This window comes from Budorcas taxicolor, chromosome 11, assembly GCF_023091745.1.
Source record: "Budorcas taxicolor isolate Tak-1 chromosome 11, Takin1.1, whole genome shotgun sequence".
Taxonomy (NCBI): Eukaryota; Metazoa; Chordata; class Mammalia; order Artiodactyla; family Bovidae; genus Budorcas; species Budorcas taxicolor.
Genome location: NC_068920.1, coordinates 86,200,029 through 86,223,217, shown reverse-complemented (window position 1 = coordinate 86,223,217; position 23,189 = coordinate 86,200,029). Strand labels below are relative to the sequence as shown.

Genomic DNA, 23,189 nt, shown 5'->3' with positions numbered 1-23,189 from the left:
GTATAAATGCTTCTCTTTGGGACAGCTGGCTAACATACAACCTTTTTTTCCCCTTCATTTTTCCTTTCTACTGGAAATCACATGCAAAAAAAAAAAAAAATGGCTTAATCATGACCTTGGTTCATGACATGGTCTCATAATTAGCCCATGAGTGGCCAGCTTCCCTTTATTACTCAGATAAGATTATCAAGTTGATAACCATATGAATTTAATTTTACTTTCTAAAAAGGGCATCATGTTATACATAATTTAGATTTTTTTGCTACACATTATATCACTAAGATTGACCCATATTGCTGTGTGTCTCTATTAATTCATTTTGACATACTCCTGTATAAATAATCTGTTATTTTGAAATGCATTTTAGGACTGCTATCTACTTGGCCACTGAAAACAGCCTGACTGTAGAATGGTGGTCAACTACAGGAATGAGAGTGGCATGTGATTATTACTGTGTGTCAGGTGTCACATGGGAGGAGGAAAGGTTGAGAACCAGTGGTGTGAAAGCAGAAAAAGCCCAAATTCTGTTGCAGATAGGTTTGGTTGGTAATTCCATCTATCACCTGTGCCACCCTGATAAATTAATTTCTCTAAGATTTGCTAAATGGGGATCATGAAACCTCACAAGATGTTGAAAGAGTTAAATGGAAAGAGCACATAGCATACAACTGATGCTCAGCAAGTGTTATTTCCTTTGCCTTCTGCCTACGTGTCCTTTAATGACTGCAAAAGCACCTGGAGAATTTAAGCCACCTCCCTTGAGCTTGAGTGAGTGACAGAAATCACAAAATTATGGCCCTCGGTGGAGTCCACACTGTCCATGCCCTCAGAAGGTGATCTTTAAAGATCACTCTGGAGGGAGCCAGTAGAAGGAAATACCTGGTCACATGCATTTGAAACTCCTGTGTTCCCTAAAGAAAATGATTCGAAGCACTTCTTATAGGCAGAACAGAACTCACCTCTGGTAAGTGGTGTCCCAGGCTAAAAAAAATAATACTCTGATAACATTTTCAGAAAAGAAAAAAATATAAATAAGTACATATATATTTATAAATATATACTTATTTTATAATTATATTAAAACCATGTATGCATATATTAATATGTTTAAAACTTTACCGGGATTTGGGTCTTATTCACTTGGGCCTCATCTCTCAGATGCTTTGCTTCTAGAAGAAATTGAAGAGCATCGAAACTAAAGCCATCAACACCCTTTGAGAGCCAAAACTGTATAATTTCCTAAACAGGAAGAAGCAAAAACGCTTGGTTATATCAACAACACATTGTTGTCATAAGGTTTAATAGAAGTCTTGTCTGTTAGTGACTTTCCATCATAAAACAGTCACCTCCACATATAAAAGTATCTATTTAGCACAGCAGTGTCTGAGCCTCATGAACTTTGGAATAACTATTTATGGGCTCCTATTCTTCCCTCATATTTGAATTCAGAATGTTACATACATAGTTGATGCTATGAGCATGTTCCCAAAGTTTAGACTCCACTCACAATGAAAGAATGAAACCACAATGAAAGATAGGACTCAGGAAACACCGGATACATAGCTTATCTCCCCCATGTTCAGTTCCTTAGAAGTCACTCCAAACTGACAGAAAATAACCAATTAAGCAGCCAGTCATGAAGGCTCTTCCACCAGACTGGGGCATTTTGGAGGGAAAACCTGCAGCTTTCATGTCTGCTTCCCTTGCCACTGACAGCAGTTGTTATTTAGTGAACCAGTTGAGGAATGAAAGAATGAGGTATCAACCCCAAATGAGTCAAAGATGGTGTGATACTGTTGGGACATCAAAGAAGTACAGCCAGTTTCCTGGCTTCAAGGCTTCAACACAATAGCTGGGGACACGTGAGAGGGTTCCCTAACATAAGGCAGGACACGGTTCAGCATCATGAGAGGAGCTTCCTCGGTCTGCATGACTATTGGAGCACCAAGAAGATCAAAGTTAACATGGGTGGGCACAGCCATGTGTTTCCTCTCTTCAGGCAAGGAAAAGCTAGAGGTTGGCTTGGGATACCATCAGAGAGTAAGCCTAGAAGAACATTCTGGACTGTTTTGGGACAGCATGAGTCAAGCATGGAGGCAGAGGATGACTTGGCCTGTATGGAGACAGTTAAGAACACCAGGTGACCTTGAAGCAGAGGGCCTGGTCTCAGTTCCCTTCCCCCTGCCAACCCTTCCCAGCTGGGCCTACTCCTGCACCCACTGAAAGACACCCTTCTGCAAAGGGACAGTAGCTCTCCTTGTTCTCCTTTCAGCTCAATCCTTGCCAAAGGGAAGTTTCTACAGGAATGTGAACATCATATTTGGAGAAGGAAATGGCAACCCACTCCGTCACATTAGAGCAGAACCATAACTTAAGGTACTGGAGTGAGGAAGCCAGTTTTCACCTAGTGAGGGGAACAGAGCTATAGACCTCAAATAAGGACTGTCCCCAAAATCACTTGCTAGATTCAAATATCTTTCTTGTATCTACATGGGCATATTGGGGCCTCTTGAGGCTGCAGGTCAAGGCTCCCAAAGGTTTCTCTAGGCTGAATGCACAGCTGATGTCAGTCCATTTCAGGTGAAATTTTGAATGGCAAAGCTTAAACAAATTTTTCAAATCTAAGAGCAGACTCTGCTGCTAACAAGCCTAATTTTGAACACAGCCGACCCAAATGCCCTTTAGCTGGCCCTACCCAGTGGAATTTCACTTTGGGGTAGAAGACCCACAAATCTATTCTTACTAGCATCCTTCGTCACAAATTCATTCATTCAATACGTATTTGGGTTCCAGCTAGGGACCAGGCACTTAGCTAATAGGCCTTGGAACTAGAACCACGCACAAAATACAATACAACCCAGACACAATCCTAGGTCTCATGGGTTTTTTAAGAATCCTCAGCTAGACAAATACTAATGCAAGAATACTTAAGTCACAGACACGATAAAGCTTTCAAGGAGAGGAGCATGGTAACACGACGGTGAAACAGCAGGACTTGCCAGGGAGGTCACTGCAGCAGGAGGGCAGGAAGTGAAGGCAGTTAAGCTCAAGGTTCAGTTAGAGAAGCGCCAGACAGGAAGGCACCTCATTCATAGAACAGGATGCATCGTGGCTCTAAGGACCCACTTAGCATGAAGCTAACCAAGCTTAAGTTTTAGGACCCTTCACTGCATGGACCCCTTTCTACTAGCATTCATTTTTCATTCTAAATAACCACTTTTTTTTTCTGTACCTAATTTTATACTTTTTATTTTTTAAAAAAACCCAAGTTTAGAGGATGGATACATGTATATGTATGGCTGAATTCCTTCACTGTTCACCTGAAACTATTAAGATATTGTTAATCAGCTACACTCCAATATGAAATAAAAAGTTTAAATTTTAAAAAAATTCCCGTTTTTATAGCCTTCAGATTTCATACAACCGGGGTCCACCCCTAGGTGGCGCTGTTCTTAACAAGAGAGAACAGTGGAAGAGAATCCAGTTCAGTTCAGTCGCTCAGTCCTGTCCGACTCTTTGCGACCCCATGAATCGCAGCACGCCACGCCTCCCTGTCCATCACCAACTCCTGGAGTTCACTCAGACTCACGTCCATCGAGTCGGTGATGCCATCCAGCCATCTCATCCTGGGTCGTCCCCTTCTCCTCCTGCCCCCAATTCCTTCCAGCATCAGAGACTTCCAATGAGTCAACTCTTTGCATGAGGTGGCCAAAGTACTGGAGTTTCAGCTTTAGCATCATTCCTTCCAAAAAAATCCCAGGGCTGATCTCCTTCAGAATGGACTGGTTGGATTCCCTGCAGTCCAAGGGACTCTCAAGAGTCTTCTCCAACACCACAGTTCAGAAGCATCAATTCTTCAGTGCTCAGCTTGCTTCACAGTCCAACTCTCACATCCATACATGACCGCTGGAAAAACCATAGCTTTGACTAGACGGACCTTTGTTGGCAAAGTGATGTCTCTGCTTTTCAATATGCTATCTAGGTTGGTCATAACTTTTATTCCAAGGAGTAAGCATCTTTTAATTTCATGGTTGCAGTCACCATCTGCAGTGATTTTGGAGCCCCCCAAAATAAAGTCTGACACTGTTTCCCCATCTGTTTCCCATGAAATGATGAGACCAGATGCCATGATCCTCATTTTCTGAATGTTGAGCTTTAAGCCAAATTTTTCACTCTCCACTTTCACTTTCATCAAGAGGCTTTTTAGTTCCTCTTCACTTTCTGCCATAAGGGTAGTGTCATCTGCATATCTGAGGTTATTGATATTTCTCCCGGCAATCTTGATTCCAGCTTGTTTTTCTTCCAGCCCAGCATTTCTCATGATGTACTCTGCATATAAGTTAAATAAGCAGGGTGACAGTATACAGCCTTGATGTACTCCTTTCCCTATTTGGAACCAATCTGTTGTTCCATGTCCAGTTCGAGCCAGACATCCTGGAATGTGAAGTCAAGTGGGCCTTAGAAAGCATCACGACGAACAAAGCCAGTGGAGGTGATGGAATTCCAGTTGAGCTGTTTCAAATCCTGAAAGATGATGCTGTGAAAGTGCTGCACTCAATATGCCAGCAAATTTGGAAAACTCAACAATGGCCACAGGACTGCAAAAGGTCAGTTTTCATTCTAGTCCCAAAGAAAGGCAATGCCAAAGAATGCTCAAACTACCACACAATTGCACTCATCTCACACGATAGTAAAGTAATGCTCAAAATTCTCCAAGCCAGGCTTCAGCTATACGTGAACCATGAACTTCCTGATGTTCAAGCTGGTTTTAGAAAAGGCAGAGGAACCAGAGATCAAATTGCCAACATCTGCTGGATCATCGAAAAAGCAAGAGAGTTCCAGAAAAACATCTATTTCTGCTTTATTGACTATGCCAAAGCCTTTGACTGTGTGAATCACAATATACTGTGGAAAATTCTGAAAGAGGTAGGAATATCAGAACACCTGACCTGCCTCTTGAGAAATTTGTATGCAGGTCAAGAAGCAACAGTTAGAGAATCCAGGGTGGGGCACAAATAACTAATTCACTCAAGTGGACTCTGACAAGAATGTAGAAAAACATTAAACACCATGCAGTTGTAAACATTAAGCTTTGGAGCACTGATTTCCTAGAATAAAGCTATTCATTCTCTTCATGAGGTCCTCATTCACTTTGGGATCGCAGCACTGCTAGCTTCTGAGCCGACATTAGAGAATGAGAAACACTGACCTCAGCATAGGCATATGGCCCTGGCAGGGATTTTCACTGTAGTCTGGTAAGAGATGTTATCATTGTTCGATGAGACAAAACTAAAAGAGTCAGATGCTTGTTTTTGAGAGTCTTTTAAAAAATTTTTTATTAAACTTTTTATTTTATACTGGAGTATAGCGAATTAACAATGCTAGGATCATTTCCGGTGGACAGCAAAGAGATTCAGCCATACATATACATGTATCCATTTTGAGAGGCATTTTACATGCTGAGGTCTTCACCCAGATAATCTAAAATTTGCTAATTGGCTCTTGAAAAATATTTTCATTGTGCTATTTATCCTCAACCAGGTAAAAAAAAAAGAATTCCAGATTATAATGGTTAACCATCTCTTTATGCCAATTAAGCTCCCCTAGTGTGCTGGATGCAGAAATGGGCACGGAGCCTAGTTCCCCAGGTCTGGGTGACCCATGTAGGGACCATGGGACTTTAGGGACAGTACATTGTGTCTCCAATTTCTAACTAACTCCCATGACATCACACAGCCCTGGTTTTTCCACCAGGCATGTCTACATTCTTTTCTCCTTAAACAACTCACTCCTCTGAGTGAAAAAGGAATCAGTTCAAAACCTTGAGGCAAATCTTCCCTTTTGAGGTGACTGACATTACTGGATCCATTTATGTAAAATGAAAGGTTTGGGACAAAGAAAGGCTCTGTTCCATGTGATGATATATAAGACATCCTCTTGATAATGATATATACCCCATGTCATCCATCTCAAAGAATGAGAAAGCATAGGATATTTCAGAAGGACAGAGAGAAAACCATATCCTCTGCTTATAAGCAAGGAAAGCAAACCAGCCCTACTGGTCTTCAGAAATCTGGGTAAAATTCTCTGCTGACTCTTCCAGAAGCAGGACATAGATCACAGGCTCCAGAATCTGACCCATAAGGGACTATCCCATCTCCCCCACTGTCTAGCTGCATGACTTAGGTCATATGCATGGCCTCTAAAACCTTGGTTTCCTCATCAGTAAAATAATACCTGCCTTACAGGAATTCTGTGAGGATTAAATGAGGTACTGCTGCCAGCGTCAACTGATGCTTTGGTCTTTGTGCTGTGCTTAGTTGCTCATTCGTGTCTGATTCTTTGCGATCCCACGGACTGTAGCTTGCCAGGCTCCTCTGTCCATGGGATTCTCCAGGCAAGAATACTGGAGTGGATTGCTGTGCCCTCCTCCAGGGGATCTTCCCAACCCAGGGATCAAACCCAGTTCTCCCACATTGCAGGTGGATTCTTTACTGTCTGAACCACCAGGAAACCCCAAGAATACTGGAGTGGGTAGCCTATCCCTGCTCCAGGGGAACTTTCCAACCCAGGAATCGATCCCGGGTCTCCTGGATTGCAGGTTAATTCTTTACCAACTGAGCTGCCCAGGAAGCTTATACCTGACCTCTCTGCCATGTTTGACAACATAGACTAACCCTGTCATCTAGAAATACTCACAGGACTTAGATCCAGGATACCACACCCCTGGTTTATGACTTCTCTGTCTGCTCAACAGTCCTTTAAATATGCGTACTCCTTGGGGCTCCATCTTACACCCTCCATTCATTTCATTTCACAACAGTGTTGACTCATTTATCTATCACTTATTGATTACTTAACAAGCACTTAAACCAGCCTTTTTTGACACCAGGGACCAGTTTCACGGAAGACAATTTTTCTATGGACAGGAGTTGGGGGTGGGAGGATTGTTTGGGGAAGATTCAAGCTCATTATACTTATTGTGCATTTTATTTCTATTATTATTATTACACCAGCTCTACCTCAGATCATCAGGCATTAGATCCTGGAGGCTGGGGACCCCTTACATATATAATAAGCACCACACTATCCTAAGTGCTTTACAAAGGTTAAACCACTTAACCCCCAAACAACCCCACAAGGCATGTACCGTTATTGTTCCTATCTTACCATCAGGGGGAATTGAGACACAGAGAGATGATGCGTCTTGATCAAGGTCATATGACAAGTAAGTGGTACATCGTAACTGGAACCGTGTGGTGCCCTTACAGGCTTTCCTGGTGGCTCAGATGGTACTCCACTTGTTATGTGGCCTTCCTTTCCTTTAATTTTTTTAGTTGGAGGACCTGCTACACCTGGCCATCATTCCCACATGACAACAACCCCCTCAAGATAAATGACAATTGGCCCTTTGGTTCACCTCAGCCAGCCCAGTTCACTCACCGATGTTACCCGCCTGACCTCTGAGGGCACTGTCCACATGGCAACAAGTCCCAAAGCTTTATCTCTGGACCAGACCTTCCTCTGAGCTCCATGGCATTCTAGCCAGCTACCCACTGAACACCTGGATGTCTCACAGAGAGCTCAAACACTACACAACTGAGATCCCCCACACACACCCCCACTCTTCCCATATCTCCCATCCCAGGAAACGGACCTGCCACCCAGCCAGAATTCAAATCGGAAACCTGGAAGTCACACCAGACTCCTCTCTGAGGACTGCTGATGCCTCTGCAACCCCTACCCCACCTGCCACCCTCACTGGTCCAGCCTCCCAGCATTCTTTCCTAGTTACTGCATCACCCACCTCCCCAGTTTTTCTGCCTTCAAACCTGCCATATTCAAATGCCTTCATCACAAACCAGATCGATTTTTCCCAGTGCAAGTTAAAATTATTTCCCTGCCCAAGACCTTTTAAACCTGAATCCTACCATGGCCTCCAATGCAGCTCATGATGTGGTTCCTACCCACCTCTCACCTCACCCGATCACACACCCCGTCTCGGGACATCATGTACCCACAGTGGACAACTCCCAGCACCTCTACTGTGCTATGACTGTGCTTTCTCTCTGCTGGGGACACTCCCACTTATGTCTCTTTGCTTGGCTCAGTCTTTCTCACCCTCTAGCTATCATTGCTTCCTCTGTAAACCTTACCCCAGTCTCTCTCAGGTCCCCGCCCTGCATTCTCCTACTTCGTACTGCCATGAATTCTCAGCACACTTTACCATAATTTCCCATCTGTTTACCACCCACCTCCAGAATATATTATTATAGCCCATGATGGTTACAACATGGGTCATTCTTTCTCACTCTCTAGGAATCATTGCTTATATCTATATATCTATATCTAGGTATACCCTCTATTTCCCATTTGTTTGCCACCCACCTTCAGAATATATTATCATAGCCCATGATGGCCACAACATGGGTCCATCTTCAGAATCAGCCTACTCTGGCATATAGCCAGTACACAACACATGCTGTTTACTGAGGGAATGGTTTAGAATGAAGTTCATGGCATACACGTGGTATAATGAGGCTACAGTGATGAGCATCAAGCACTGAGCTGGCTTATAAAGCAGGTAGTGAGTATCTTTTGTTTTGAGTTGAGCTGCTTGTCTCCAGCAATACCGTGCTTAGTAGGGGCAGAACAGAGCCATTACTTATGCTCTGCATCCCACCTTTAGCCAGGAGGGCATCTTGGTTCCCAGTCACCAGTTGCTGTGAATACACTAACTCTTCTACTCCAGGGCTCAGCTTTCCCACGTGGGTGGTTTTAGGAATCAGACTGAGCCCCAGACATGGGGCCAGTCCATCTGGAATCTCTTCCCTGCTCTGCAGCTTGTCTACTGATCACTTCTCTGGGCCTCAGTTTCCTTATTTGTCAGATAAGGGATTTGGAGGGCAAATAAAAAACAAATTGATCGGAAAGTTATAAAATACTAGACAAATATAAGCCACTCCTCCTCTGAGAAGACTTCCTGACTTCTCTAGCTGAAAAAGCTCTAGCCCTGGAAGGTTCAGGGCACAGCCAAACCCCTAATGGCCAGTGCAAGGGAGAGGACAAAGAGGAAGAAGAAGGATGCTCCGTGCTGGGTGTCCCCTGCCTGCCAGCCTCCCACCGTGCAGATAAACTGAAATCTGATGGGAGCCCCGAAGAAGAAGACTCAGGTCCTGAGTACAAGCTGGTATGCAAGCACAACTCATTCCAAATGCCTCCTCACCACAAATTCTCAGGGTTGCAAATTATTAACCTGCATAACTCTGCTTCAAAGAGAAGTGCTGCTCGGGGGAGGAGGATGTCAGAAGTCCCTTCATGTGAAAGGTCCCTTTCCAGGAGCGAAGAGCCTTCCTTTACAGCATTCAGCCTTTCTTATTTACTTCTAATAGGAAACCTTCTAAACCAGCCTTGCAAAAAAATGTCTAACCTCTCCAACCAGAGGCAGTAATGATTCATCTCAAGAGGTATTTCATCCCGCAATGCTAGTAACTAAGGCTCCTATTTATGTCCTCCACTACTTGGATGCCTTCAAGAGAATTGCTGGGTTAGCCAAAAACGAATTAATGTATTGCTGGCACATTTTGGCAAAATTTATCACATTTGTCTAAACATCTCCAGGCAATCCATCAATATTGCCGCAAGGAGCCTGGAGAAATCCACTGCCTGATAAACGAACTGGTTTATGCTCCCATTTACGAATTTCCAATTAAAAACCTTCTTACAAAAACTGTGTAGAAAAAGTGAAACAGAGAGAGAAGCAGTTTGCCTCAAATTAGGCATGGGGCTGTGGTTAATTTAAGTACATGGATGCCACAATCTCGGTGCTTGGGTTTGAATCTTGTCCCCTTAGTCCCAAGGAGGGTGGTGTCACCTCTTTAAGCCTCAGTGTCCTTCTCTGTGAAACAGTCGTGGTCATAAAATCTCCTAAGTTAGGTTTGTTTTGAGAATCAAGTGAGATGATGCTGGTAAAGCTCTTGGCAAAAAGTAAGTGCCTAATAAGAGTGGGGGGTGTGATTGTATAAATGATCTTCAGTGATGGAGAAGAGGAAAGTTCACACTCCATCAGAGAAGTTTAAAACTAACCCCTTGTTAGTGGGCTGACTGTGTCTACCTCCCCTCACCCAAATGAGACAAGGCTGCCATGACAAGGAGCCTACTTCTTAAGATCTCAAAGCAATTCATCTAAATTCTGGAAAACATATACAGTAAAAATAGCCTTTGAACTAAGGAATTTACAGGAATATATTTAACAAAAGAAGTGCAGGATATGTACACTGAAAACTAGAAGACACTGTTGAAAGCAACTAAAGGAGATTTTGAGTAAGTAGAAAGACATCCTGTGTCCACAGATCCGAAGAGCTAATATTGTTCAGATGGCAATACTCCCCCAAACTGATCCACAGGTTCCGTACAATCCCAGCAGGCTTCTCTGCAGAAATTGACAAGCAAGTAATAAAATTCTCAGGGAAGTGCAAAGAACCCAGAACAGCTGAACAATCTTGAAAAAAAAGAACAAGGTTGTAGGGCTCTCCCACATCCCAATTTCAAAACTTACTATATAAAACTATAGTAATCCAGACAGTACTGGTGTAAGGACAGACATATAGATCAATGGAACAGAAATGACAGTCTAGAAATAAACCCTGATGTTTATGATCAATTGATATTCAAAAGGGTTCCAAGATAGCTCAATGGTGAAAGAATAATCTTTGGTAACACGTATTGTTGGGATAACTGGATAGCTACATGCAGAAGAATGAAGTTAGACTCCCTCTTACCATATACAAAAATCAACAAAAAGTGGATCAGATACCTAAGTGTAAGAGCTGAAACTACAAAACTCTTAAAGGAAAACATGAGTTAAATCTTCACAACCTGGAGTTAGGCACTGGTTCTTAAATGTTACACTATAAGCATAAGCAAGAAAAAAAAATAGGTAAGTTGAAGATCACAGCAATTAAAAACTCTTGTGCTTCAAAGAGCACCATCAAAGAAGTAAAAAGACAACCTATACAAAGGAAGAAAATTAATTGCAAATCATATATCCAGAATGTGTTAAAAAAAAACTTATAACTCAACAAAAAGACAAATAACACAATTTTAAAATAGAGAAAGGATTTGAATAGACATTTCCCCAATGAAAATATACAAATAAACTATAAGCACATGAAAAGATGCTCACTATCATTAGCTGTCAGGGAAATGCAAATCATAACCACAGTGAAATACCACTTCACTAGGATGACTGTTATCACAGCTAAGACAATAGCAAGTGTCAATGAGGATTCAGAGAAAATCGAAACTTCATACATTGCTAATAAAAATGTAAAATGGTCCAGCTACACTGGAAAACAGTTTCTCAAGAAATTAAATTATAATATAGATACAGGTCACAGACATCTATATAGATACTATATGATTCCATTTATGTGGAATGTCCAGAACAGGCTTATTTATAGAGGCATAAAGTAGAGTAGTGGTTTCCAGGGCTCAAAGGGAGAAAATACGGTATCCAGAGGGAGTGAGTTCTAACGGGTATGGGGTTTCTTTTGGGGGGTGATGAAAGTGTCTGAAATTAGTAGTGATACTTGCATAATCCTGTAAACATACTAAAACCACTGACTTACATACTTGAAAGGGGTGGATTTTGTGGTATGTCAATTATATCTCAATAAAGCTGTTATTTAAAAACAAAACAAGAACAGACTAAGGGGCACAGGTGTTCTTAGAGACTCCAACAAGGCATCCTCTCCATCTGGCTGACATGATGACTTGTAGAAAGAGACCCACAGCTCCCTGCTCTGCTCTGTTTGGGTTTCCTCCTCACCGACCTCAGAGCCCTACCCTGGTATCCTAAATTCTTGCCCATGAGAGCCACAGCAGCAGCAATGATGCAAACAGCAACAGGGCTAATGTTTACTGTGAATTATGTGTCAGGTGTTGTTAGAACCACCACTCTACAGGTGTGAGTGCCAGCAACTCTCACCTGGGTGCTGCAGGAAATCTGAGCGTCACCAGACCACAGAGCATCGTCTCTAGCTCAGCAAGTGTCCCTACGACAGCATTCACAGCTCCACAGCATCAGCCCTCATTACACCCAAACTCCCCAACCCTGTCCCTCACTTCACAGAAGATACAGGACACCCAGTTAAGCTTTAATTTAAGATGAACCATGAATAATTTTTTAGTAGAAGAAAGTATCAAATATTGCACTATTCATTATTTAACTGAAATTAAAATTTAATCGAACGTCTTGAAATATCACTCACTGTGCCTGGCAGTTCTGCGCAGCATCCCCCAGGTCATTTCTGAAACACATGGAGCTCAGTCTCCCCCAGAGAATTTCGCATTTGCTCTTCTCTCTGCCTGAAGTTCTCTTTCCCTAGCTGTTCACATGCCCCCCCTTGCAAACATCAGGTTTTTGTGCAAATGGGACTTCAACAGAGGGGTGTCTCTGAGCCCACTTCTCACTGGCGCTGCGAAGCTCTCTAAGCCTCCATCACCACCTGACATGTTAAATATTTAGCTGCTGTCTGCCTTCCCCTAAGGGTACTGGGAGTCCCTTGAGGGTGGGGTTTCTTTGATTCACTGTTGCATTCCCACTACTTAGAACCAGACCTGACATGGAGCAGATAGTAAGTTGATATTTACGGAGTGAATATAGAAGTGTTGCACATGGGTTATGTCAACTCATGTTCCAAAAAGTCCCTGTGAGACAAACACTGCACCATCAATCATGTCTCATAGACAAGGGATCCAAGACACAGAAAAGCTAAATAATTCACGCAGAAGCTCCCTGAAGCCAATGATGAGGCCAGGTCCAGACCCAGGAGCTGTGCCAGCTTAGCACAGGCAGAGAGGCATCGCAGAGCTGAGGTAACAGGTGTTTCTGCCTTCCACCCATTTCAATTATTTGGGGTTAGAGGAAGGAAAGAGCCACTGACATATCTGAGAGTCTGTATTTGCATCAGACACCTTAATCCCAGAACTGAATTGCACGGCTTGATTTTGCTCACACAATTACTATTCAATACAAAGTGTAGCAAATAACCACTTAAGCACCCATGAAATGGAGAGGTTTACGTGGATGTCTGTACTCACTTTTATTTCTTCTTGAACATCAGGATTACGGAAATTTAAATCAGGTTGCTCTTTCATAAACTGATGAAAATAGCATTGTTTTCGTACCTCATCAAAGTGCCAACTGGAGTTTCCGTATACACTTAACTAGCAAACAGAAAATAGCAGATCAGTTCCTTAGCATGGTTTCCATGATGGTATCGCCCACAAAGAAATGATCATTGTCATCATCAGCCCCATGCAGACTAAGTGCACACGTCCCCAGAATTTTCCTTCTAGTGAGAGCACTAGATAAACTAATTCCCTAAAATCCCACTTGCTGGCCTAGTGCCCCACAAAAGTGGTTGTGATGTGTTAGTACAGTAGAAACTGTTCACAACAACCACAACATCAAATCAATGCTCTCAGTGTAAGGAGCAGACATTTCTAATTTTCTTGAAACTTCTGTCCAGGCTCTGGACTCCTGTTTGTGAAGAAAAGCAAATGATGGTCAATTTGGGAGAAAGACACCTTCCACTGATCTTGGAGCTTGAATCCAAATAGAGCGATTATTTAAATGGTATTTTCAGAAAAATATTAGAATCATTCCATTTAAAATGCTGCTAGCCCTCAGGAATAAAAGAAATCTAGCAACTTCAAGAGGGCTTCCCTATAGCTCAGATGGTAAAGAATCTGCCTGCAAGGCAGGAGACCCAGGTTCGATCCCAGGGTCAGGAAGATATCCTGGAGAAGGAAATGGCAATCGACTCCAGTATTCTTGCCTGGGAAATCCCATGGAAAGAGGAGCCTGGGCAGCTACAGTCCATGGGGTAGTAAAGAGTCGGAAATGACTAAGTGACTGAGCACACACACAGTAACTGCAAATGCTGGCACCCAACAGCATTTGACAGGGGTGCTGCTTTCCTCCTTCTAGAAGCTCTCATATCCGTGGCATTTCCAGGAGGAGGAACCTGTGTCAGTTTCCTCGGGGCTCTGTCTTGGGCCATTTGTTCATTTCACACTAAAGAGACCATCTAGACAACATTTACAAACTGAGGGATTTGCATAAATATTTTATTTTTAGTTGAAAGACCTAGTCACACTGGGTCCACATTTCCATGGCAACAACCGGCCCAAGCTAAGTAGTAGCTGATGCCTTTTGAGGAAACATTCTCGCCAGCTCACCTCATGGCCCACCTGAATACACATCAGGATAAGATTTTTACAGCATTTATCAGTATACAGAAAGATCAATATACAAAATACAAAAAAAATAAATAAACTCTGCAAATCTATTTCAAAGGGACCAGCAATCCAACAAAAAATTGGAGAAAGAAACCATTAAACAGATGTTCCACAGAAATGGAAGCTCAAGTGAATAAATGTATGAAAAGATATTCAGCATCATTATTAATTAGGCAACTAGTAAACCATAATATAATTAGTAATTATATAAATAATCATTAGCAGTTAGAGAAATGTAAAATTAAGACCTCAACGTTGTACCAATTTCTGTTCACTCAGTAAAAATTAGGCTAGATACAGTCTTTAGCCCTTTCATTTATTAGCTGTGAACCAGAGCAAGGTGCTTAACATTTCTCTGCCTCAGTCTGCTCATCTGTAAAACAGGAATTAAAGCCCAACCCATAAGACTCTACAGTGAATTAAAGGAATTAATGAATATAATCAATATAAAACACTCAGAGCCTGGCACACAGTAAGCATTTAGCAAATGTTTGCTAATGCCATCATCATTTTCAAAAGTGGTGGATTGGTAAAAAGGAAAATTGTGCGTTTGCTCAGTCACTCAGTTGTGTTCAACTCTTTGCAACCCCGTGGCCTACATACAGGCTACCAGGTTCCTCTGTCCACAGGATTTGCCAGGCAAGAACACTGAAGCAGGTTGCCATTTCCTTCTCCAGGGGATCTACTCGGCTCAGGGACTGAACCTGCATCTCCTGCTTTGGCAGGTGGATTCTTTAACACTGAGCCACCTGGGAAGAGGTGAAATTGCCAGGACTTGCTAAAGGGCTGTTCACCAGGCTGTGTATATTAGTGCCATTCACATAACCTCACATACGGGAGGCTGGGGGAGAAGATCACACGGTCAACTTTAGACACACATCGTTTGAGTGCCCTTGGGTCATTTAAAAGCTGATGCCCAGGAGTCAGCCTCTTTTAGTGCTTAGAGAGGTCAAGAGGGAGGCCCTGGAGCGGGGAGAGATGATCCAGAGAAAAAGGGTCTGTAGAAAGCAGGAGAGAAGATGAACTAGAGTACACAGAGGGACTGACCTGGGACAGGAGGAGAGCTGCCAGATAAACTGCGAGACATTCAATTCAATCTGAATTTCAGATGAGCAATGAATACGTTTTTAGTGTAAGTGTATTCCAAATATTTTACACTAGAAATTGTTCACTGTTTATCTAAAACATTTCACTGGGCTTTCTCTCAAGCAGGAGAGACAAGGTCTCTGTCCAGAAGAGGTGAACAGGAAGAGGGTGGAAACAGAGGCAGGAGTGTCAGCTTCTGTCCTCCCTTTAAAGTTGGGTTTGCTGCTGAGAGTGATGAGATGCGGTAAAGGTGGGTAAGACGTCTGAAGAGGAGAGAGGGCATGTTGATCAGCTGGATTTAGTAAAATTCCCCCAAAAGAGTGGATGGATCAGTTCAGATAGGGACTATGAATATGTCCAGAGGCTTGGATGCCAAAGTTCAGGTAAAGAAAAAATGGATGGTTGAGTTCTTTTATGGCTAGTGTTTGACTGGACAACAGAGTCAAAAAAGTCAGAAAGGCAAAAGGGTCTTTTGGGTAGCAAGACAGTTACTAAACTAACAAGACATGGGGTCTCAGCTGGACAGAGGGGGAAATAAAGGAAAGAGAGGTTAACAGAGAGCATAGGTTTTAATATGCTAAAACACATCAGCTCTACAATGAAATGAAAAATCCAAACCCACAGATGATTAGAAGCTTGGGACTTCATTTCTATTTCTTTGGGAAATTTGTTTCTCTTCTCATAAACTATAGCTATCATTCACTTTCCTTTAAAATAGCTTTATAAATAACCAGTTTAATAACTGAAGATCTGCCAATTTTACTTCTGTAAATCAAGCATGTTGGGACTTACCCAGTTGTTGGGTGGTATGGTTGTGCCATTTTCATAGTTACAGTCATGCCAGATATAATAATCAGTATATTTTCCTGTCCGGTTCCGACTCCATTGAAACCAAGCATGTTTATCACTGGTGTGGTTTGGTATGAAATCGATGATTAATTTTAAACCTAGTGAGTGAAAACATTTCAAGTGGTAAGATAATATTATTTACATAATATTATATTAGAATAATACAATAGTGAGGAAGAAAATGCTCTAAGCTAAGCATTTGGAGAAATGCTTTCCTTAAACCATCCCACCCACCTTCCATTCAATTTACCTTTATCATGTATGGCTGCAACCAGATTCTCAAAATCTTTCATTGTTCCAAAAATGGGATCAATTTCTCGGAAATCTTCAACAGCATGTCGGAAATCTTTAAGGGATGATTTATAAAATGAAGTAATCCAAACAGTTTTTATATTTAAAGTTGTGATGTAATCCAATTTATCTTGAATACCTGAAGGCAAAAGTCAAAGCCATGGAAAAGTTTGTTTTTTCAGTTGAACGATTAAAAGTAAAACGAATAGGCTTAAGACAGAAATATCTGGGGTTTTTTTGAATTTGGGTAAAATTCAAATAGCAAGGTCTAGTTCTACAACCAACAGCAAATTAGCCTTCTGGCAATAACCTTTGAACTTTAACATCAATGCATAATATTTTAAAAATCTGTCTGTTGTTTGTTCATATTTTATACTTAAAACCAAAACTACACTATTGTTAATTTATTCTACACATGGTTTTCAAGCACCTAATCCAGGCCAGATGCTGGGCTAAGTACCAAGACACAAAGAACAATAACGTTTGCATTCTTGACCGTCACATGACCTAAGCTGCACTGTCCAGTGTCTAGCCACTTGCCATGTGGCTATCAAGCACTTGCAATGTGACTAGTCTAAACTGAGATGTGGTGTAAATATAAAACACACACTGGACATTGAAGACCCAGTATGAAAAGAAAGAATGTAAAATAGCTCATTTATATTTTTATATTGATTATATGTTACAAAGACCCTGATGCTGGTCATTGGAAAAGACCCTGATGCTGGGAAAGATTGAAGGCAGAAGGAGAAGAGGGCAACAGGGAATAAGATGGTTAGATGGCATCACCGACTCAATGGACATGAACTTGGGCAAACTGCAGAGACGATGAGGGACAGGGAAGCCTGGTATGCTGCAGTCCATGGGGTCATGAAGAGCTGGATTCAACTGAGCAATCGAACAACAACAATATGTTGAAAAGATAGTCGATATGTTGGATTAAACAAAGTATATTATTCAAATTAAGTTCACTTGTTTCTCTTTTACTTTTTTAATATGGCTGCTAGAAAACTGTCAATTACCTATGTGGTCCACATTCTGTTTCCTTTGGACAGTGCTGAAGTCAAGCATTTATACAGAAAAGAACTTTAGACTTAGATGAGAAGAGACATAGAAATGAAACTCCTGTACGTGGGACCCCGTAGGATAATTAGCAGACAGTTAGTGGGGGGACGTGCTTCTAGTTCAGCGTCCTAAATGCAGAGCCCGAGTTTAGTACTCGGTCTGCAGTAACTTCCTGTGGGACCCCTGTCAGAAGTCGCTGAGACCAAAGCAGGAGTCAGGCTGCGTACCTGTGTCCTGACTATACTTCAGTTCCCTTCCGTGGATGGCCGTGAGACCTCCTGGAGTATCAGCAGGCAACAAAAGAATTTTGATTTAATTCAGATTAAAGTCAAAATTTTGATTTATATCAAGAATAAGCACAAAGGAACAGGATGATAAAAACGAAGAGGCCAAATGGACACAGAGTAACAAAGGATCTCCCATGTCCACATTCCAGGGGACAGAAAGCGATAGACTAAACTGAAACCTGGAACTTTTTCTTCAAATTAGAACAAAATCCTCTCAACCTCTAGAAAAAATACCTATTAATTACAGGAAGCAGCCAGTCCTTCAAGGAAAAGTTATGGGAAATGACAAATGTGAGAGGTGATTAGAAGTTGCCCTTTGCATGGGGAATTTAGAAAGAGATTACAGAGGGAGGGCCAGGAAGTGGGTAGTATAGTTTAGGGGTATAGGGTTTTGAGCTTTATTCCATCAAACATCACTTTGCAAAGCATTTACTTTGTAAGCAGCAGCAGGTGACAGGATCATGCTAGGGGCTGAGGGGTTGGAAGGAAAGTCACCCAGATATGTTACACCGAAGCACCAGAAGTGTGGCTCCATCCAAAACACTGAAAGAGTTTGGGGAGGGTAGCGCCCCCTCTGACCAGGAGGTTAAACAGATTAATGAAGGAAGTGGGTTTGAACTGCATCTTGAAGGTCAGATAATATTTCAATTAGTTAAGATGAAGGATGGTTTTTAAGAGAAAAATTATATGAGTGTGAAGAAGTCTTTTATTTACTAAAGAAAGCTGAAGATTTTAGGAATGTGTTTGAAGCATTTTAAAGTTCGACTAAGCTTCCTATACTCTTTTCTTTTTGATGCATAACATAATCACATTTATTTAAGAATGTATTCCAATATCAAAAAGCAAAATTCAGCAATGCAAAACCTCAATTACTTTCGTACCAACCTAATAGTTTTGTGAGGACTCCCTGATGTATTCAGACATTTTTGTGTAAGGTGCAGGCCTTGACCACACAGTCCTGAGATAAATCTATCCTTATATACTGTATTCTAGAACAACTACAGTCTCAAAGGCTGCAGTTTCTGAGTCTAAGCTGTCCACTAATTGAGGAAGTAGTGGGTGACCTGTTATAGGAGGTATGCAAGGAAAGCCACCTTTTAGAATGCTGGACTGGGGCCTTCTCCGGTAAGCCAGAGGAAGGGCCTGCAGAATGGAGGCCCTTACAGACTCTACAGCAATGAAAAGAGGAATACTAAGCACCAGGAAGGGAGCCAAGCAACTAGCCAAAACCAAACAATTCAGCAAGCTATTACATATCAGCGTCTAGAGCTATACCAAATGCATTCATGTGTGCTCAGTTGCTCAGCTGTGTCCAACTCTTTGAGACCCCCCAGACTGTAGCCTATCAGGCTCCTCTGTCCGTGGAATTTTCCAGACAAGAACACTGGAGTGGGTTGCCATTCCCTTCTCTATCCCATACTCTTAAATCATTATTTTGTCTTCTTCAAGCCAAATAGCATTATCAAAAATTATCTTATTAGTTTATTTGTTCCATATTGCTTCCCTTAACTGGGTAACCATATCAACCAATTTGCCTGGGACAGTTTCCAGCGATTGGTTTGTGTCCTCATTTGAGCAATAAATAATAAGGACATCCCACACATAACACACTAGGAAATTATTAGCATAACTTTAAAAATATTTTTACCTTTCTTTATTAAGATGGATATTTCTTAAATAACTCTTAATTCAACTAACGACCAACCCACACTATACCTTTTCTTCATTTCTCAAGATTTAAGCTTTAAAGACTCAGTCTATACATTTTAAAGATATCACTTAATCTTCTTCTAAAATAATGAATTATGCTTTGCTCATTAATCAGAATCTCTCTGCCAGATTATCAAACTAGCCACTGTGCACCCTGGAAAAGGGATTCTAGAGATTCTAAACAGTCATTCTGAGATGACAAACTCTAAAGTGCACAGAAGAAGGACACATTTCAGGAGGAAACTTGCTCATGTAGGAAGTTAGATCAGATGACTATGCAAAAATTCCTACTGGGCAATAAACTTCACAGCCCTTTGGGGGCTCAAAGGGCTCTAGCAAGTATCCTTTTATCATATGCTAAGAATTGCTGGGTTCTGCTGAGTGGCTTTTTTAAATATCATAAACAAGGAGAAAGGCATCATCAGTCATACTGGGTGGAATGTGCTTATTACCGCACAGCCCAGGCATAATGAGCTTCCAGGACGAAGAGCCCTAAACGAACCTCATCCCGCCCTGCCCTAAGTCTCAAGGTACGCACCTTTCAGATCTCCATCCCCATCCTTGTTGCTGTCCCTGAAAGACCTTGGGTAGATCTGGTACATGGGTCCCGCCTGCCACCAGTCCAGGCACTTGGGAGAGATGGCAATGATGGCTATGGTGGCCGCAATGAGCAAGAGCACAGAAGCCACGGTGAGCCAGAAGAGCACCTCCCGTGGTATCCGGTAGCGGGCCTGGCCCGAGAACTGAAATAGCACCTCTTTGGGCATCCCAGCGTAGGGCCGGACATCCTTCACGTCGGGCTCCCCGGGGCCGAGGATGTCCACGGTGTTGTGCTGTGGCCCGGCCGCTGGGCTACTTGGGTCCAGGTCAGTCTCCAGGATGTCTTCATTTTGTACAAACCCGTTGTTGGTCTGGCCTTCCTTTGCATTTAATCCAATGGAATCTCTCTTGCTTTTATCCTCAGCCATGTTTCACAATCTTATCCCTGCCGAGTGCCTTCCTGCAGTAACAAAAGCAAGAAGAAAGCTTGCAGAAATGCTTGATCGTGTTAATGAGCTTTTCATGGTTTATAAATAAACCTGACTGGACAAAGTTCAGCCAAGGAAGGAAGGGCAAAGGGTAAAGTGGGGTTTTTAAAAAATTCTCCTTACACCCTGTGAGACTGATGTAGCAACAGTCAACCAGATGGAGGGATTCAGATCTGGACTGGAACAGAGGCACAGAGGAGGCAGAATGGGAAGAGGACACAGTGTTCCACTGCAGTTTAAGACCTTACTTGGTTGAGCACACAAATATTCACAGCAGCATTATTCACAACAGTCCAAAGGTGGAAAGAAGCCAAGTGGATGAATGGACAACCCAACTGTGACATATACCTTAAAAAGGAATGAAATTCTAACAGGGGCCACAACATGGATGAACCTTGAAGATATTATGCTAAGTGAAGGAAGCCAGGGACAAAAGGACAGATGCCGTCTGAGTCCACTTATATGAGGCAGGTACATGAATTCACAGAAACAGAGCAGAAGGGTAGATAACGGGAGTTGGAAGAAAGGGGGTCATGAGCAGTTCTTGTTTAATGAGTATAAAGTTTACATTTTGGATGATGCAGAAGTTCTGGAGGTGGTCATACACCAGTGTAAATGTATTCAACGCCACTGAATTGTACACTTTCAAGTTCTTAAAGTGGTAAATTTTATATTATGTATATTTTACAATTAAAAAATAGCTTAAATTTTCTTTCTTGTCAACTAGGTATGAGAAAAAGAAACAGAATTTTGCAGGGGGAAACATGCTTTTCTTTGGTTTTTATTTTGAAGGTCTCTTCTACAAATCCAAGAGGAAGAGGCTCTGAAGACAGGGGACGACAACACCTTTGTTCCTGAAACTATTTTATCTCAGTTCAAGCCAACCTGATACATGCCTGCTTGTATGCTCAGTTCGACCCCAGGTGCCTTCAGTCTTGTTTCCTATTTTCAGAAGAGTATGGTTGCCCATTCTTGGAAGCACTTTTCCAAGTGGGGATGGTAGAATGGGGAATTTCATGTCTAGCAAGTTCAAGCGGTTTATTATAGGTAAATAGTTCTTAATACAAGCACTAAAGAGTTGTTTAATCATTGACAAGTATAAAATACAAATTTGCAACCAAGAAGAAACTGCATTAAAAGTGAGGTATGCTTTCCTGGAAGATTATGCAAACCTTAAAAGAATGTGATGATTCATGGCTTCCTTTTAATCAGTGGACATATAATAAACAGCTCTATGACTGTTTTGATCAAATAAGAAGCTTTTTGTTTTAAGTGAGGAAAGTTACATGAATTCCTATTATTACTGTTAATTTGTAGAGTAACTTAGAAGCAGTAATTGGTACAGAGAAATGAGCTGTTTGATTTTGGCTAAGTTATTTTTTTAAGTGAGTAAATCCCAAAATCTAGCTCATTCAATGCATCCGATAAGTGGCATCTCTCATTATTACTAATTAGGCATATTGTATATTTTTTAACAATTAAAGGAATTTAACTTTCATGTTTCCAAATCACTTTATCTCTCAAACACATAATGGTAATTTTCACCATAGGAGCTAATTGAAAGAATTTTTTGAACAGTAAAAGCAAGTACAAAGATTTAATTTATTGAAGAAAATTTATTATACAACAAAGCATATAATTGAAGAACATATGACAAATTGGGAAATGCATTGGTAATAAATATGCCAAAGAACTTTGTGTTCTTAAAATTAAAGGTATGTATACATTGTTAGACATTCAGTTCAATTCAGTCACTCAGTCGTGTCGGACTCTTTGCAACCCCATGAACCACAGCACGCCAGGCCTCCCTGTCCATCACCAAATCCCGCAGCTTAATCAAACTTATGTCCATCAATCAGTGGTGCCATCCAAGCTTCTCATCCTCTGTCATCCCCTTCTCCTCCTGCCCTCAATCTTACCCAGTATCAGGGTCTTTTCAAATGAATCAGCTCTTCACATCAGGTGGCCAAAGTATTGGAGTTTCAGCTTCAACATCAGTCCTTCCAATGAACACCCAGGACTGATCTCCTTTAGGATGGACTGGTTGGATCTCCTTGCAGTCCAAGGGACTCTCAAGAGTCTTCTCCAACACCACAGTTCAAAAGCATCAATTCTCTGGTGCTCAGCTTTCTTTATAGTCCAACTCTCACATCCATACATGACTACTGGAAAAACTATAGCCTTGACTAGATGGACCTTTGTTGACAAAGTAATGTCTCTGTTTTTAATATGCTGTCTAGGTTAGTGATAACTTTCCTTCCAAGGAGTAAGTGTCTTTTAATTTCATGGCTGCAGTCACAATCTGCAGTGATTTTGGAGCCCCCAAAAATAAAGTCAGCCACTGTTTCCCCACCTATTTGCCATGAAGTGATGGGACCAGATGCCATGATCTTAGTTTTTTCTGAATGTTGAGCTTTAAGCCAACTTTTTCACTCTCCACTTTCACTTTCATCAAGAGGCTTTTTAGTTCCTCTTTACTTTCTGCCATAAGGGTGGTGTCATCTGCATATCTGAGGTTATTGATATTTCTCCCAGCAATCTTGATTTTAGCTTGTGTTTCCTCCAG

General features: G+C 41.7%; 1 protein-coding gene across 1 annotated transcript in view; it reads right to left on the bottom strand.

The window, feature by feature from the left end:
- The window catches only part of SLC3A1 (solute carrier family 3 member 1), a 32,671-nt gene extending 12,108 nt beyond the window's left edge, over nt 1-20,563 (bottom strand). The window contains exons 1-5 of the mRNA XM_052648641.1: nt 20,134-20,563; nt 16,493-16,672; nt 16,186-16,340; nt 13,105-13,230; nt 1,120-1,239 (exon numbers count right to left, since the gene is read on the bottom strand). Of these exons, the coding sequence (XP_052504601.1) occupies nt 1,120-1,239; nt 13,105-13,230; nt 16,186-16,340; nt 16,493-16,672; nt 20,134-20,563 (1,011 nt within the window). The remainder of the gene's footprint in view (nt 1-1,119; nt 1,240-13,104; nt 13,231-16,185; nt 16,341-16,492; nt 16,673-20,133) is intronic.
- Between the last annotated feature and the right edge of the window lie 2,626 nt (nt 20,564-23,189).